We start from the raw sequence: 16,498 nt of genomic DNA, 5'->3' as shown, positions 1-16,498 counted from the left end.
TAGAGACAATGCCACTGTTACCTACAACATGACTGTTCATTATTTTTCATAAGTGCCCATGACATCATCATTTCAGTATTTCAACACGGGGGTTTCACATTCACAGCTAATCTAAAATAACTTTTCAGCTTCCACATATGTGGGTGGCCAACGAAGATAAAATGAGCTAGCAGCCTATGTATGTATTTATGTACTATAGCTCATACAAATCTTGCAAAAGCATCATGTTTTCTGACTCACAGATGCAGTGAGTGCTAGAGGAAATTCAAAAAAAAAAAAAAAGCAGAATTAGGCCTTTTTATTTTTAGTTGTTTTATTTTTATTGGCTTATGTTAACTGTTAATCTACCTCTGGCAAGGCTTGACCAAATTAGGAAATGTCAAATATCTTTGAATTTTAATCAATTTAAATTGCTAATTCAAATTGATGTTACTCTTCCTCTGACGAATCAGGACGAAACAAGGAGACGACAAATTAAATATTTCAAGAAAAGCAAGTTATACTGTACTCTGCTGCTGAATTAACATAGATTCTCATAGTTCAAGTACTATCTTCAATTTAAAATAATTTTTATGATACATCTTACAACAGTGACTGACTACAACTTCTTATACTTCAGCAAAGTGACCAGAGACATAATGATCACTAAAGAGTTGTGTGTTAGGGAAGAATGACTAATGACAATGACTTTATTTTGTTAACTATTTTAGTGATCAGATACTTGTCAGGCTACAGCTAAGTCAACACCACTGTCATCAGTGTGGGTTGCAAATACCTTTTTTGAATCTTTTAACAATTTTTAGACATACCATTCCTAAATAGAAAAATTATACTGAAATGCAAATTTAAACAACATCACTGTTTTGTGCAAAGATGTGAGAGCATATTGTATTTTCATATTTTATAGAACAGAAAGTGTGTTTCAAGATTGTAACTCCTCCTACGTACCAGTTCCTGCTGCCTTGGTCTGAGCAGCTACTTATGATTTCTGCATTTTGGTTCTTTGACAGTAGTAGACATTCTTACCTCAAGGAGTTTTGAAGCAAGTTCTTATGAACCCATTAGTATTTTCACGTGAGTAACACAATGGACTGGATAATTACTACTGCGTTATTCCTGTCAGGTAAGTCATCTTTGAATCTGTCCTGCTTCTGTCTTATATTTATTTTTTACATTTAATTATATTTATCAGCTGTATGCATGTTCAGACACTGAAAGCATAATAATTACCATTAGCCTTAATGTTACATATCATTCAATAAGCATTTCAGCATTGCTGAAATGCCAAAAAAAAAACTATACTATATCTATAGCAAAATTATAGTTAACACTGAACCAAACTGGGCATGTGGTGGTTTTGACACTGTGGTTTAATTTATTTTTTCCTATGCAGTGTGTGGTAGCATTATTGTTTTTTTTTCAATGCTCCTGCCAGGTGGTATTAAAGTTGTGGCTGATCAATGTCATTAACTTAACCTGCGTCAGACATTACCTGCCTTTTGACAGTTAACATGATCATGTTTACTAAACCTATACAATGTGAAACCACGGGAGAAACAACATGTTAGAATTATCACAAAACATCCTAGTAGCAGAAAGTTACACACTTTCTGGTGGTGTCTATGTGATTTTGGATTCTTTTTGTCATTTAGTTTAGTTCATAATATATTCATTGACTTGTTGTCATTGACGTGTCAAACTACAGTGAGTAGTTAATCAACAGTCAATGTTAAGCAAGCTGAATAAATAAAGTTTAATTAGTAAAATCTGTGATACAGTCTGTGTCTTTCTGACTGCAGTAGCCGAACCCTGGTGAAAAGCAGAAGCTTAAGAAATTATTGTCTTATTAAAGGTTTTTATTAACAACGAGCTTCAGTAAAAAATACAAAGTGTCTTTTAGAAGACTGTGAAATGTAAAGTATACCAAAATCCATTAACCATTAATATTCAGTTTCCAGGTGTTGATGAGAGGTTTGGATAGATCTACTTTTAATGCTTGTTTGTTGTTCACGTTACATATGTTGTTTTATGTTGCTGCCTGTCTTGACCAGGACACTAAAAGATTCTTAATCTCAGGGAGGTTCTGCAAGTAAAAAACAATTAAAGAAAAATAAATGATATTAGTAAAAATTCACACAATCTCTTGTTAAGTTGTTGAGCATGAGACAATCCGCTTCAAAGATGAGTCTAATGTAGTGTCCAAAAAAGGGACAGAACAACAGGAAGGCTTTATTCATGCAATTAGAACCAGCTTGTCACTCCCCATAAGGCATCACGGACACAAGGTGTTCTTTGTACACAGGCATTTATTTATTACACTTCAGCAGCTCATTGGCCGCATTAACTCACAGGGAGGAAAATAAACCTGGAACCGAACTTTCCAACATCAAAATTTTCACAAAAAAGTAGAGGTGGGAAAAACGAGTCTTTGAACTGACTCAGATCCGTCAGTCTCGAACTCTAAAGTGGACGAATCATTTCGTTCATTTTACAGCGGGTTGCGGTGTAACCCCCTAGTGGGTGATATAAAAATGGCCGCGGTTCTCAGACACTATATAGTGAAGACAACATGGTTTGTTCAGCGAACGAGTGAACTGCTGCTACAGCCTGAGCTGTGATGGCTGGTAGAGGACGAGTGAAAGTTTAACTTATTTGGATAATGAGTGAGACTTTTAAAGCAACAAGTAACAAGTTCCCGAAAATATTTACATGGTGCATTTATTGTGTACAAAACGCGACATTATCATTATTATTATTATTGTTATTATTGATGTTATTGTTGTTGTTATTAATAATGTGACATTTTATTATTTTATGGACGAGAATAGCACAATTAACATGTTTATAATTAAAGCATTTATGTACAAACATAATTTACATTATTTACACAAAAACACTACACAAATGTACAAGAATCAAAGACCACAAATTAATTAATTCCATGAATAAATAATGTCTGTTGGGCGTCAGTTGACAAATAAATGACCATCAGATATCAGACATCATTCATTTCCTTGTTTCTCAGTCCACAGCTCCGTAGCGGAGCTTCAGCTGTCACGTGACAAATGAACGCAAGAACGAATCCGTAATGATCCGTATGAACGACTCGTGAACGGACTGTGGTGCTGCTGCCACAGAGCCTGAGCGGCCTGGCTGTCACGTGACAGAACGAGGACCTGAGGACAGACTCACAGTTGAGTGAGTCGTGAACGAATCATTTCTGTTTCCTGTCCTGCTGACTGAGCTTATGGAGCTGCTGCCATGTGGCGAGAGAAGGTACTGCAATGAACTGGAAATGAACGAATCACTCACTGAGAGAACTAATCACTCCCAAGTCATAGAAAAGATTCGTTCATATTGAACGAATCGTTCACGACCGAAACAACACTACAAAAAAGCAGCGTAGCTCAGCACCCCATCTTCTAACTAACAACTTCATCCACGTGCAGCAGATTGTGTCCCACAACAACCCCCTGACGTTACCTCGACTGGCGAACATTGGTTCCGCCTCAACAAACTGCCATACAAGTGTCGCAATAACTTGATATTAAGCATATAAATTTCTACATAACCTCATAAAGGTAAGTTCGCAATGACAAACTATCAAGTTTGCGGGATGACTGATTCAGAATGGACATGGGCACATTTCTTACTGTCCTGATTTGTCTTTCCCAAGCTCCACCCATGTGACTTGCGGATGGAGTGTTCACGACGAATTCACAGCCTAGTTGCTTAAGGCCGTCTTGGTCCATTTTTTTTTACAGCTTCTAAAAACTGACGTCTTGCACCAACAAAGTTACTACCCTGATCAGATCGAAGTTGTCGGACGTTTCCTCTTAGAGCAATGAAAGCACGCAGAGCATTGATAAAAGCATCAGCTATCATATCATCAAGCAACTCTATGTGTACTGCACGAGTACACAAGCAGGTGAATAACAGACCATATCGCTTCAACTCCTTTCTTCCCTCCTTGACGTAGAATGGGCCGAAACAGTCCATTCGCAATAAGTAAAAGGAGGAGTTGTCTCCATGCGTTCCAATGGTAAGTCTGCCATTTTTTGTGTTTCTGTAGGTCTTCTGAACTTTCTACACTTAACACACTCATGAATGCAAGATGATACAGCATGACTGCCACCAAGTATCCAAATACCATTGGATCGTAGTTGGTTAAGCGTTATGCCACAACCTTGGTGCTGAACTCGTTGATGATAATGTTCAATCAGCAATCTTGATATGTGACTGGTCTTTGGCAAAATCGCCGGAAGCAGCATGCTCCAGACGACCCCCCACTCTGAGGATGTCTTTCTCATCCAAAAAGGGATTCAGTCTGTAAAGTTTGTTACTTTTGTCATTACACTTCATTTCACCCTTGCACTTCAAACATCTGATTTCCTCAGAGAAGAATGCTTCTTACAAAGTGCATTCTTCTACATTCTTCTATCATGATGGTAAGTTCTGCATCTTTCCTCTCTTGGAGACTTCATTGGTTTTTGAAGTCAAGCCCTTAAGCTGTTTGACAAGTCATATGAGTCTGGCAATGGCTTTGACTGATCTGGTCCAGCTGGAAAAATTTAGAAAGCGATTATTCAATGAATCTTCACTTGTCAATGTCTTGTGTACACACGTTTTGCCAACTTCTGGGTCTTCAACAGAAATATCTCCCACCTTAATATCTCTGCTGGGAAGATCATCAAGCCAAAGAAAGGCTGGACCAGTAAACCAGTTGGATGTAGTAAGTTCTTGGGTTGTAAGACCTCTTGATGTGATGAATCGTTTTTCATCATTGTTGACATATCCAAGGACAACCTTAGTGTCTGTCCAAAAGAACTCTTGGGCCTCTATTTCTAGTTCCTTTCTGAGCAAATCACTTGTGCGAACAGCAACAACCGCTGCTGACAGCTCGAGTCTGGGTACTGTGGTAATCTTCATGGGTGAAACCCTGGCCTTGCCCATGACTAAAGAACAGTGAATTTGTCCTGATGTGCTAACTGCTCTCAGGTAAGTGCATTCACCAATGCCTGCACTACTCGCGTCAGAAAAATGGTGCAACTCATACCTCTGGACTTCCTTCCAATTTTCTGGAATGTAACATCGCTGAATCTTGACATCAGCTAGGTCCAATAACCAGGCTTCCCATTTTGGCCGAAGATCCTCAGAGAGCGGTTCATCCCATCCGATCTTGTCTTGACACATGTTGAAGTATCTTCTTCCCGATCAGAATGAAAGGTGCTAGAAAGCCAAGTGGGTCATAAATTGAGGCCACTGTAGATAAAACTCCCCTCCTTGTGAGTGGGCGTTCATTCACAATCACTCTGAACGGAAACTGATCTGCAACAACACACCAGCTGACCCCTAGAGCTCTCTCAATCTGTGGCTCACCTAAGGTCAAGTCTTGGTTTCGTACTGTTTCTGAACAATCCTCCTTGGGAATTGATGCAAGCACTTTGTGGTGGTTGGAAATGAACTTGTGTATTCTTAGCTTTTCAGGGCTACAGAGCTGTCTTGCTTCACTCACTAACTGAATCGCTTTTTCATTTGCTGAGACACTTATCAGACCATCGTCCATGTAAAGGTTCCTCTTAATCAGGCGGATGGATGCCCCACTAAATCTACCCTGTCCTTGAGCAGCAATGAACCTCAACCCATAATTTCCAGACCCCGGTGAAAAGGCTGCGCCAAACAGGTGCACCCTCATACGGTAGACTGATGGTGAAGAATGGAAGTCTCCATTATCCCACCAAAGAAACCTCAAATAATCTTGATCATCTGGGCTTACATGAAACTGGTGGAACATGCTATTCAATATCACACATTATTGCTACTGGCCCCTTGCGGAACCGACAGAGTACACCTACCAAAGTACTAGTCACCTCTGGCCCAGTAAGTAGATGATCATTCAATGACACTCCTTCAAACTTCGCTGAGCAATCAAACACAACCCGTATCTTTCCAGTTTTCTCTACTGAGCTGTTTACCAATACACGTGCACCAACACTTCGAGGTTTTGCTATTGTTGGTCTTTCCCCATCACTAGACTTAAGGGCATGAAGTGAGGTTACTGGGTTACAAGCTATCTTAGCTTCAAATGTAAGAAAGTCAACAAACTGCACAAAACTTGGAAACATGTGTCTTGCTTCTTCAATCTCAACAGCCTTCCTATTCCATCTGGCTACCAACCAATCAGGAAGCTTTGTAAGGATTCTTTGGTTTTCACCACAGTCATTTAGGATTTCAAGACCTTTGATCTGTGTCATTGCTGTGCAACAGCCACGAAGAAAGTCCATAAACTCTCTAAGTTCAAAACAATCCTTAGGTCCAATTTTTGGCGATGAAGATAACTTATCCCTAAACGCCTTTGCAATCACAAAGGAGCTTCCATACCGTTCTTCCAGAATATTCCATGCAGCATTTGTCTGTACCTAACAGAAAATAACTCTCAATAGCTTTCTTTGCAGGACCCCCTACATACTTGCGAAGGTAGTAGACTTTCTCACTCACTGGAATGTTCTTCTTGTCTATCAACATCTGAAAAGACACATTCCAGTCTGTGTATCTTAGTGGATCTCCACTGAAAACAGCTGGTTCTGGTACTGGGAGACAAATTACATTAATAGATTCTGCCATTGCTTCAGCAAATGCTGTAGTGTTGTCTTCCTTATGAACATTGGCAGAAGACTCTTTCTTTATGGCAGGTTGTCGGATTATAGCAGGTTGAGCATGCTTTGGCTTATGTGCTGGAAGTCTACTTGGGAAAGGAGCAGGTTCTTCCTCTGCAAAGTGAGAGTCATGAAGTAACTCTGTTATCTCTTCATCTGAGCTCACTCCTGTCTCATAAACTTGCAAACATGCCCTAGCTGCATTCATTCTTTTGACTGCCTGCGCTTCTCTTCTAGTGTCTTTTTTCTTGCAGCATTTTCTGATTCTTGCACTGCAATCATCTGTCTTTCATCCTCTTCAAGAATGTCAAGGCTTTATTTCTCACATTCTATTTCTTGTAGGAGTTTTAGAGCCTCTTGGGTGGCAGCTAACTCTGCTGCTGCCTCTTGTTTAACTACAGAAGACATATCAGAATGTATGGATCTTATACTACCATATTTTATGGACTTTGAATCTTTAGAGCTTGACCTGGACCTATGGGAAACTGAAGTTGAAAACACAGAGCCAGTGTCTGCCCAGTGAACTTGTTCCTGAGAACCTTCCATCCTTCAAGACAGCTCCATGCATAGTCCAATAGTCGCCTTGAGACAGCATCACAGGTGTCTACTCTACGTCTTGTCTCCCCATCAGGGACACTTTGATGTCGTAGGTCATCATAAGCATGTTTCACATCAGTAGAAGCACACTGAATCTTAGTTCTGAGGTTTAGTATAACATCAACAGAAGAAGATCTATCAAGCTCCTTCTTAGCCTGCTTGGCAAGAGCTTTCCATCTGTCATATATGTAATGACAAAGCATTTTTGAAGCTCATCATGCAGTTTTTGACCCTTTTCAGTAAGAGTTCTGGTTCTCTGGCTTCTTCGTTTCTATTTCTACATCAATCTTCTCTGATGTATGAACAGTTTAAGTCTTTAATCTGCTGCTGTGTCCCTTCAGCACAACTGTGAGTCTGCTTTCTTAGCTTCACGCTCATGCTCAGCCATTCCAGTGTTGTTTGAATACACCTTAATATTTCTCTGTTGAGTTAATTACTTAACTTACGCCATTACAAGGGTAACTGAATAAAGCTAACGTATGCTGCATCAAACCTGAAGATAATCTAAGCAGTAACAACACTGTGCTATAATATAGATGAACTTGTTTTAACTTGAAATGGATGAAAAGACACAACTTACTTAACTAAATGAACAATCTCTACATGTTTACTGTTCTTTAGCTCTTAACACGTTGCAGATGTCTTCTTACTTAGGACTTATGTAAACTTAAAACATGCACATACTGTAACACTGGACCTCTTCTTATAGGAAGTATAGAGTCCTTTAACCACTTGTGAACATTTAATTTGTATTAAATGTTTCTTCTTATTGGCTTGACTCTCTTTCTCCCACTTGTTCAGGTAATCAGTGTTTGCACAGTCTTATCTGCTCGATGCTAGCGTGCGTCGTGTCTTGCTTGCAGCTTCAATTGCAGCCGGTGTTTATCGTCTGCAGATTCTCACTGTCACTCCCCATAAGGCATCACGGACACAAGGTGTTCTTTATACACAGGAATTTATTTGACGCACTTCAGCAATGCTTGAGAACTCATTGGCCGCATTAACTCACAGGGAGGTAAATAAACGTGGAACCGAACTTTCACAAAAAAGTTGCGCAGTGCAGCATAATGTAGGTCAGCACCCCATCTTCTAACTAACAACTTCACCCACGTGCAGCAGATTGTGTCCCACAACAACTCCCTGTTGTACCTCGACTGGCGAACATTGGTTCCGCCTCGACAAACTGCCACAATAACTTGATATTAAGCATATACATTTCTTTAAATTCCCTTCTTTCATATAAACATTATTTAAACATTCAATAAAACAATCACAGATACTTACTTGAACAGTATAACTGATACGTGACAGCAGTTAAACACCTTATATCAGGAAATCCCAGCAGGGCTCCATAGAAGGAAGTCTTACACAGAATAAGAATCAGTAGTAAAGTGGAAGAATTGTCATGTTTCTGACTTTGGCACCACCTTGTGGTTTTATGAAGAAAAAAAAAAAAAGATGCTGAGACAGACCTCAACTACAACATAACACTCTGTATGAAAGGCTGAAAGCAACACACAGACCGTATACATACACACTTACACAGAACATTAGTGGTAATAATTTTTATGTTGCTATATTCACATTAACATTCTGTGTTTTCCTCTTCATTTATCAGTGCTGAAGGCTGCACTGTGTTTCAACATCGAACCTGTGGCCTGGCGGACATTTAGAAGTGATGCTGCAGGTTTTGGCTACCAGGTGGTACAAAGAGAATCAGAGTAAGTCAGAGTCTGGGTTTTTTTGGTGAATAAACATGAATCTGCTGTTCCCATTTATCTGCTACAGGAAGCTCTCCAGAATTGTGCCCTTACATGCTTCTCTGGTTTTATTTCATCAGCTTGCTTGTCAGTGCTCCCCTTGAACAATATTCATCGAATAAGAGTGGGCAAATATACAGATGTTCCACTGATTCCTGCCAAAATATTAACATTCAAAGTAGGTAATGGTTTATTTTAGGTATTTTAAGTCTTGACAAAAACTCCATTAAAATCTATATTTCAGTTAAAGATTCATGTTATCCACGTTTTTGAATGTTGTAGAACTCAATGACAGAGAAATTGTTGGAGTAGCCGTGTCTTATTTTGCCTTGGTCACAAAGTGCAACCAAGATAAACTTAACTGATAAATATTTTTAATGCAGTCCCAGATTTTGCAGTCAACATGTCCCTTGGTTTGACAATGACAAGTGATCCCAGAACACAGAAAACCCTGGTGAGTTATAAACAGCACATTGTTAATATTGGTGAAAGCATCAAGATTAATCAGAATGCAATCTTTTCAGGCCTGTGGTCCAACCATCCCGAAGGACTGCAAAAGTATCACCATGTACAGTGGTGTATGCTTTGAGATAGACCGCTCTAATGCTTTTGGGCCCCCCCTGCCTTCTACTAAAAAAGGTACAAGACATGTAGTATGTAGCGGTTGTGAAAAAAGTAGCCATGAAAAACATAAAGTGGAAAAAGGTTAAAAAATATTTTGAATCACCACACACACTTTCTTTCTCGTAGCAATAAAAATATCAATTTCATCCTTATGTTATAAACAGTAATTATTTATGTACACTGAAAAAAATTACTAATATGAAACCACACTTCTTTTTCAGAAGTACAGACGAACTAACATTTGTTTGATATTGAACAAAATAAAATCATATGGTATTACTGATACATGATGCTGTCCAAAATAATGCAGGTTAACTAAAACAGTTAAATGGGATATTAAAAGGGAAGTTTATAGATATGTAGTACCGTATTAATGGTCCATTTATCGCAAAGGGAAAATATTTGTGCAATATGATTATTTCTGAGTCGTCTCTTTCACAGAATGCCGAACTGAAGCAGACATTGCATTTCTACTGGATGGTTCAGGCAGTGTAGGCTGGGAAGATTTTGAAAGAATGAAGACTTTTGTGAAAGATGTGGTTCGTTCATTTCCAGCCAGAGATACACAGGTACTGAGGACTGTGTTCCCACTTAACACAGACAGCAAAAAATTCACTTTTCTTTTGTTAAATTAATGTGGCATTGAATTTCACTGTAGTTGATTTTCCTTTTTCCTTTTCCATTTTGTTATTTTTTGCAGTTTGCCCTTGCCCAATTCTCAAGCCGAACCGAGATCCATTATTACTTTAATGATTTTTTCTCTGGATCGTGGGAAAAAAATGTTGGTTCTATTCGACAGCTAAGAGGAAACACTTACACAGCTACAGCCATCAGAACAGTGGTGTAAGTGGCATTATGATGCTATGTATGACAATGTCATGGTGACTTCTTGTTTGAACAGGAATTACATGCTAAAATATATAGACTCTGTGGTTACAAAATGTGTATGAATAAAGGATTTGTCTCGACAATTGAACTGTATAGTTGTAAACATACCCAGCTTTCATGTGAGGGCAGTGGTTTTGCAATTAAATCAGATTATCAGGTAACTGTCACTTAGTAAATGTGAACATTTTTAAGGCATATCATTAACTATATGTGACTGCAAAATGCATTAAAAGTTAATGTTTCTGTTTACAGTGAAAATGTTTTCACACAAACAAAAGGTTCCAGACCAAATGTGAAGAAGATCTTGATAGTGATCACAGATGGAGAATCTCACCAACGATATCAGTTGCCATCTGCAGCAGCTACAGCTGAGGCGAAAAACATTGTGCGGTTTGCTATTGGAGTAAGTTCTTCAGTTTCACTCAGTGTTTTTCCTGCGACCTGTAGGCACAAAACACAAAAACATTTCAGAAAGAGGCTGAGTTGGTAGAGGTGACATCGCCATAGCCATATATGCAAAAACCAAAATCAATCTAAAATCTCAATCACTGTTATCCACCCTGTAGAGCTTTTTATTATGTTTCATGTGTTTTCAAGCTATAAAGTTTACTAATGCTGATCTAAACTGATGTTAGTTCTGTCTGATCAGGAAGAAGTAGTGTTGTTACTACCTTTTGTATAGTCTGATATGTTTGTATTATGTAGTGTTTTCTGACATCTCTTGGATTTTACATCTGCATTGCTTTGTAGAACTTAAGCAGTGAATTAATTAAATTACACAATATTTCAAACACTTTTTTCCCAGGTTGGGCGTGCTTTTGACAAGTCGGATGCCAAAAATGAGCTGGATACCATTGCATCATCTCCCAGTCAAGAGCATGTGTTTCGAGTGGCGAGCTTTGATGCACTTGAAAAAATAAAGCAGAGTTTGGCGACCAAAATCTTCTCTATTGAAGGTATAGTTGTATATTTAATTTAATAACACTGCAGACATAGTTAGAAAGAGTAAACAATGTTTCAAAGTTTCAAACAATTTGGTTTTTAAGGATTTGTTTTTGTTGAACGTTACTGGTATAAATCTACCATGTAAATGAATGAAATGTGGAAGTCAACATTAATTTACTTTGCTGTTACAGGAACTCAAACCAGCGGAGAGTCACTGAAAATGGAAATGGCTCAAGAGGGATTTAGTGCTGCTTATGTGCCTGGGGTAATTACTAAAAAGGCACTGCACTGTACAGTTGTCATTGTTCAAGCAAGATGAACAAATGCAAATACTTATTCACTCCTACATTGGAAATTGATTTTAGGGGCCAGTTTATGAATCCATGGAGTGTAACAGCAGAGAAATGTAAAAATATAGGGCTCTGCATAGAGTCAACTCAGAAGCATAAATCAAACTATAAAAATGTAACAGCATGGAGGTTTTCTGGATCTCTATTGAGAATAAAATAAGCTAAATAACCATTAGCCAAACTGGTAATTCAACTGAGAATTGTCTTGTAAACTCAAACTCATTTATTATTAGTGTAACCCATCTTATGCAAAAAGCAAAGAAAGAAGTTATATAGTTACAAAATGAGATTTTGAATTTTGCAAGTGTTAAGTTTTTTTGTTACCTGATGTTTAGTAGCAAACACATGTTTACATTTCATTCTAACTTGCAGGGAGCTCAGTTGGGCATTGTTGGTGCCAATGAATGGAAAGGAGGCTACTTGCTATACACAAACAGAATGAGGTCATTTGAGCCTGGAAATATTGATCCTGACAGTTATCTGGGTGAGAAAAACAAACTCAGACATACACATATGTTTTGCATATGCACTGCTCTACTGCAACCTTTACTCCCTTCTACTGAAAACCTATACATACAAACTTGCAGAATTTAGATTGAATGTAGAACAGGAAAAAAGGAGTGTTTTACTGTATGCTCCACATAAAACACCAAAAACTACTGTGATTTTCACAAAAAATATACAGAATCATCTCAAAAAGATTAATTTAAAGCATTAATAAATGCTTTACAAGCATATATTAATGCTTTCAATTAATTAATTGCTTTAAATAAATAATTGGAGACATTGCCTTGTCTCCAATTAGTTGTGCAGAAGCCAATAAGCTGTCAGAAAATTCAAGAAGTCAGCTTAAGTAGAAATTTCAGTGGTTAATGGTGTCATGACAGAAGATCCATATTGTTAGAATAATAGTACAGAGAGTTATCCTTTTATGTTGCCTTGTCTCTGATAAAAACGGTATAACTTAAAGTGATTATTGTGAAGCATTCCTTTCCCCTTGTGAGATGGTGTACCAGACTTTTATCTTAGGGAGTCAGATAGGATGTTTTAGCGTGAAATTCACTTCTTTACTTTATTTCAAGAAATGTTCCTGTAACATATGAAGACACTTCCTGATCAAACATACAGTGACTCAAGACAGGAAACCAATGTTTCCAATGCAACAGGCTTGTTGATAGAATAGGCGTTATCCTAGAGTGACCTTTTCTCTCTTTGATTAAACATAAAATGTATAATTTATCATAACATATACACTCTACCTGTTCCTGTTCCTTTTGTAAAATGAACCTTCCTTTTGTAAAATGAACAGGTAAAAAGTGGTTAAACCTTTGACTCTTTCATTCTAGGTTACTCTATGACAGTTGCCACAACCTTTGAGGGCCCATTGACAATTACTGGTGCCCCAAGGTTTCGGCACATGGGAGCTGTGATAACAGTTCACCGAAACAGCTTATTGCAAAAGATTGATCCTTTTCCATGGCAGGTGTGTTTACAATTCAGATATATTTTGTTGTTTTCCTCCTTTATGTGATGATGACTTGTCACTTGCACAGTTTCAGAGTGGTGAATATTTTGGAGCAGAGGTTTGTGCCATGGATCTGGATGGGGACCAGTACACCGACCTAATCCTCATATCTGCCCCTATGTACAAGGAGTCTGACAGAGAGGGAAGAGTTTACGTTTGCACTCTAACTAATTTGGTAAATGACAGTTTTATCCAGTGCTATTAGAGGAATTATTAGTTTTTTCTTCAATGAACACTCAAACATTGATTTTCATCCCTTTTTTCAGAATGTCGAGTGTAATTTAGATTTTAGTCCACTAGTACTGAGAGTGGGTGCATTTGCCCAAGGAAGATTTGGATCTTCTCTAGCTGTGCTGCCTGATCTTAACCTAGATAAGCTCAATGATCTGGCAGTTGGAGCACCTTTGGAAAATGATGGTCAAGGCAGCATCTATATATTCAATGGCGAGGCAGGAAGGATAAATCCTACTTACTCACAGGTGAGATCAAAGAACAATCGAGGAAGATTTAACACTTAATTTTTTCCCACTCTATTTTAAATCTATACAATTTTCAGTATGGTTAACTAAAACACTTCTGTCTGCATAGAGAATTGCTGGTTCTGAAGTCCAGTCAGGACTGAAGTTCTTTGGCATGTCGATCAGTCAGTCGTCTTTTGACCACAGTGGGGATAAACTGCCTGATTTAGCCGTGGGTTCAAAGGGTACAGTTGTCTTACTCAGGTAAATCCAAGATACCGCTATCATACAATCACAAGTTTACCTTTGCTGTGTGTAGATCAAACTAAATGTTAAGACAATTTCAAAATCTGGGACAGATTATGTTTATGGATGGTATAAGAGAGTTTTATAAATTACAAACCCAAATGTTGTATTTACATGTATTTCTCTGCTCTGTCCAGATCAAAGCCTATAGTAATGGTCGAAGCTTCGGTGTCATTCAATCCAACCCAAATCCCCACTCAGAACGATGATTGTTCAAAACCATTGGTGAACACAGCTACAATCTGCTTTACCATGACCTCCTCTGCAACAAATACAGGTTTCCTATTTTCAATTGTTCTTCTATTCTGTCTAAATGTGTGTACACGACTAACTCATGAATGTATTTATTCCAGCTAAAGCAAAGATTAATTATACTTTAACACTGGATGCCACTCGCAAGGTCCCAAACAACAGAGCTTACATCTCTGAAAAACAACGACAGTCGAGTGGCTCGACAACGATTTCCATGGGGCAAAACTGCCTCGACGTGAAGTTCTCTATTGACGTGAGTTGTTCAAATCTTCCAACAACACACACACACACAGTTTGACCCTACAAAACAACAACAACAAAAACTCCCATTATTGATGCTCTTGCTGTTTTTTAATTAGATGTTGAATTGCAGCCAACTCTCTTTAATCTTGACAAAAAGTATTTTTGTAATTGTGCCCTGTTACAGTCTTGTCCAGAGGATGCTCTTAATGAACTTCGCAATGAGCTCAAATTCACTTTTGATGGAGTGCCCTCTAGTACAAACCTCAAACCAAGTCTGGACCAGCGGGCTCAAACTTTAACCTTTCATCCTGTAAGTGACCTTTAGAGACACTAAGTTTTAACCTGCTGCTGTAATTATTCACACAAATAGCGAGAAGTTGCAAATAATCTCCTACCAAACAGTTTACTTCACCCTCTCTTCTACAGTTAGGCTTTGAGATCAGCTGCGGCACTGATGGAAAGTGTGTCGATAACCTAAAGTTGGATTTCAACTTCACCAGGTGAATGACAGAAGTGAAGCATGAGCTGTGTTTGTTGTTCTCTTTTATCTTTCATCTTTTCCAAAAGTACAAATGGTTTGCATATGTATAAGAATGATATCAATATTGATAATATCAACATATCAAATTCTTATCAAAATCTTATTTGCTCTTCTTTCAGTTAGCTTGAGACTGTCTGGACAATTATTCAACCTCAGTTCTCGTACAATATTTTTAATTATGCTAGTGAAAATGACAATGTTGATCTGTTAAGTGATTTGTGAGTTCACCACTTCACAGTGTTGGGTCTGGTACAGACCACGTAGAGGTATTTGTGGTCAACTTAAACATTACAAGAACTTAATTTCAGATATTTGGCACTGGCACCATGACAGTGTTAGTCTGCAGATAGGCATAGATGTAGGTGTTAGTGTGCTACGTGAATTCCTACACATTTCTCTTCTTCTCATCCTGTGTCAGCTCCTCAGAGGTTAGGGTTGGTATTGATGAACTGTTGGAAGCCACAGTCTCAGTGGAGAACAGCGGTGAAAACTCCTACAACAGCCGTGTTATTCTCACATACCCACCCGGGCTCTCCTACAGGAAGTTCACAATTCTGAAGGTAAGGTGTCAGAACAATTCAGTTCAAGTTCATCTCTGCTCAGCTCATTTTTCAGATCACACAACAGCTCCAGTTGATGGGTGACTTTGTTTGTTTGTTTGTTTTTTTATAAAGGGAAGAATTGACTGCAATTCCTTGGACAGTGAAAATGGCTTATCAAGAGGAAAGACAGAATGCACTGTCGACAGGCCTATTTTCAAGAGCGGCGCTAAGGTTTGACTGTACAGAAGCATCTTTCTCACAGCTGCAGGCTGCAAAGACAGTCCTGTATAATGCAGAGAAAATGTAATGTGTTTTTATTTTATTTATTTTAGGCTTTTTTCGTAGTCTCTTATGGAATTGATAATGACGGTCAGCTCAACAGGAGGATTTTTGTCACTGCAAATGCCACCAGGTACTGTTCAGTTACCTGGCCATAAACGCAACATTTAATAACAACTAAGACAACAATTAATGCCACTTCTTCCTTTTAGTGGGAATACGGATCACTCCAGTTCAAGCGAACTCTATAAAAAGAGAGAGATTGACGTAAAATACAGCATATTCTTCACATTTGAAAGGTTTGTATTGGTCTATGTGAAACAATTAGTATTAAAAAGTAAAACCCACAAAGGTCAGTGAAATAACTTAATAATAAAATGACAAAAAAAATCAGACATTGCTTTTGAGTTGTGGTTCAACAGAAGTTTTTTAAAAAACAAACTAATGAAATGGGGGCCTTCTCCAGACTGCATGTTTCAGCTCTATCCATAGATGTTCGTTATGATTTAGATCAGGACTCATAGAAGGCCAC

The 16,498-nt window shown here is 38.3% G+C and overlaps 1 protein-coding gene across 4 annotated transcripts in view; it reads left to right on the top strand.

Annotated features, from left to right (window-relative positions):
* The first annotated feature begins 1,071 nt into the window (after positions 1 to 1,071).
* The window catches only part of LOC113156667 (integrin alpha-M-like), a 35,055-nt gene continuing 19,628 nt past the window's right edge, over positions 1,072 to 16,498 (top strand). The window contains exons 1-22 of one of the 4 annotated variants that reach the window (XM_033326831.1): positions 8,871 to 8,974; positions 9,094 to 9,191; positions 9,397 to 9,467; positions 9,538 to 9,652; positions 10,079 to 10,206; positions 10,338 to 10,480; positions 10,778 to 10,928; positions 11,331 to 11,481; positions 11,662 to 11,735; positions 12,193 to 12,304; positions 13,167 to 13,303; positions 13,374 to 13,520; positions 13,612 to 13,824; positions 13,934 to 14,067; positions 14,247 to 14,386; positions 14,463 to 14,614; positions 14,789 to 14,914; positions 15,031 to 15,104; positions 15,564 to 15,705; positions 15,820 to 15,918; positions 16,020 to 16,099; positions 16,179 to 16,265. In XM_033326831.1, the coding sequence (XP_033182722.1) occupies positions 9,417 to 9,467; positions 9,538 to 9,652; positions 10,079 to 10,206; positions 10,338 to 10,480; positions 10,778 to 10,928; positions 11,331 to 11,481; positions 11,662 to 11,735; positions 12,193 to 12,304; positions 13,167 to 13,303; positions 13,374 to 13,520; positions 13,612 to 13,824; positions 13,934 to 14,067; positions 14,247 to 14,386; positions 14,463 to 14,614; positions 14,789 to 14,914; positions 15,031 to 15,104; positions 15,564 to 15,705; positions 15,820 to 15,918; positions 16,020 to 16,099; positions 16,179 to 16,265 (2,456 nt within the window). In that variant the 5' untranslated portion in view covers positions 8,871 to 8,974; positions 9,094 to 9,191; positions 9,397 to 9,416. Of the gene's footprint in view, positions 1,124 to 8,870; positions 8,975 to 9,093; positions 9,192 to 9,396; positions 9,468 to 9,537; positions 9,653 to 10,078; positions 10,207 to 10,337; positions 10,481 to 10,777; positions 10,929 to 11,330; positions 11,482 to 11,661; positions 11,736 to 12,192; positions 12,305 to 13,166; positions 13,304 to 13,373; positions 13,521 to 13,611; positions 13,825 to 13,933; positions 14,068 to 14,246; positions 14,387 to 14,462; positions 14,615 to 14,788; positions 14,915 to 15,030; positions 15,105 to 15,563; positions 15,706 to 15,819; positions 15,919 to 16,019; positions 16,100 to 16,178; positions 16,266 to 16,498 lie in introns of those variants that run through there. The other 3 variants (XM_033326830.1, XM_026351909.1, XM_026351911.1) reach the window with 3 other exon arrangements.

This window comes from Anabas testudineus, chromosome 19 (genome assembly GCF_900324465.2).
Source record: "Anabas testudineus chromosome 19, fAnaTes1.2, whole genome shotgun sequence".
Taxonomy (NCBI): Eukaryota; Metazoa; Chordata; class Actinopteri; order Anabantiformes; family Anabantidae; genus Anabas; species Anabas testudineus.
This window is presented reverse-complemented; position numbering and strand designations above follow the sequence as displayed.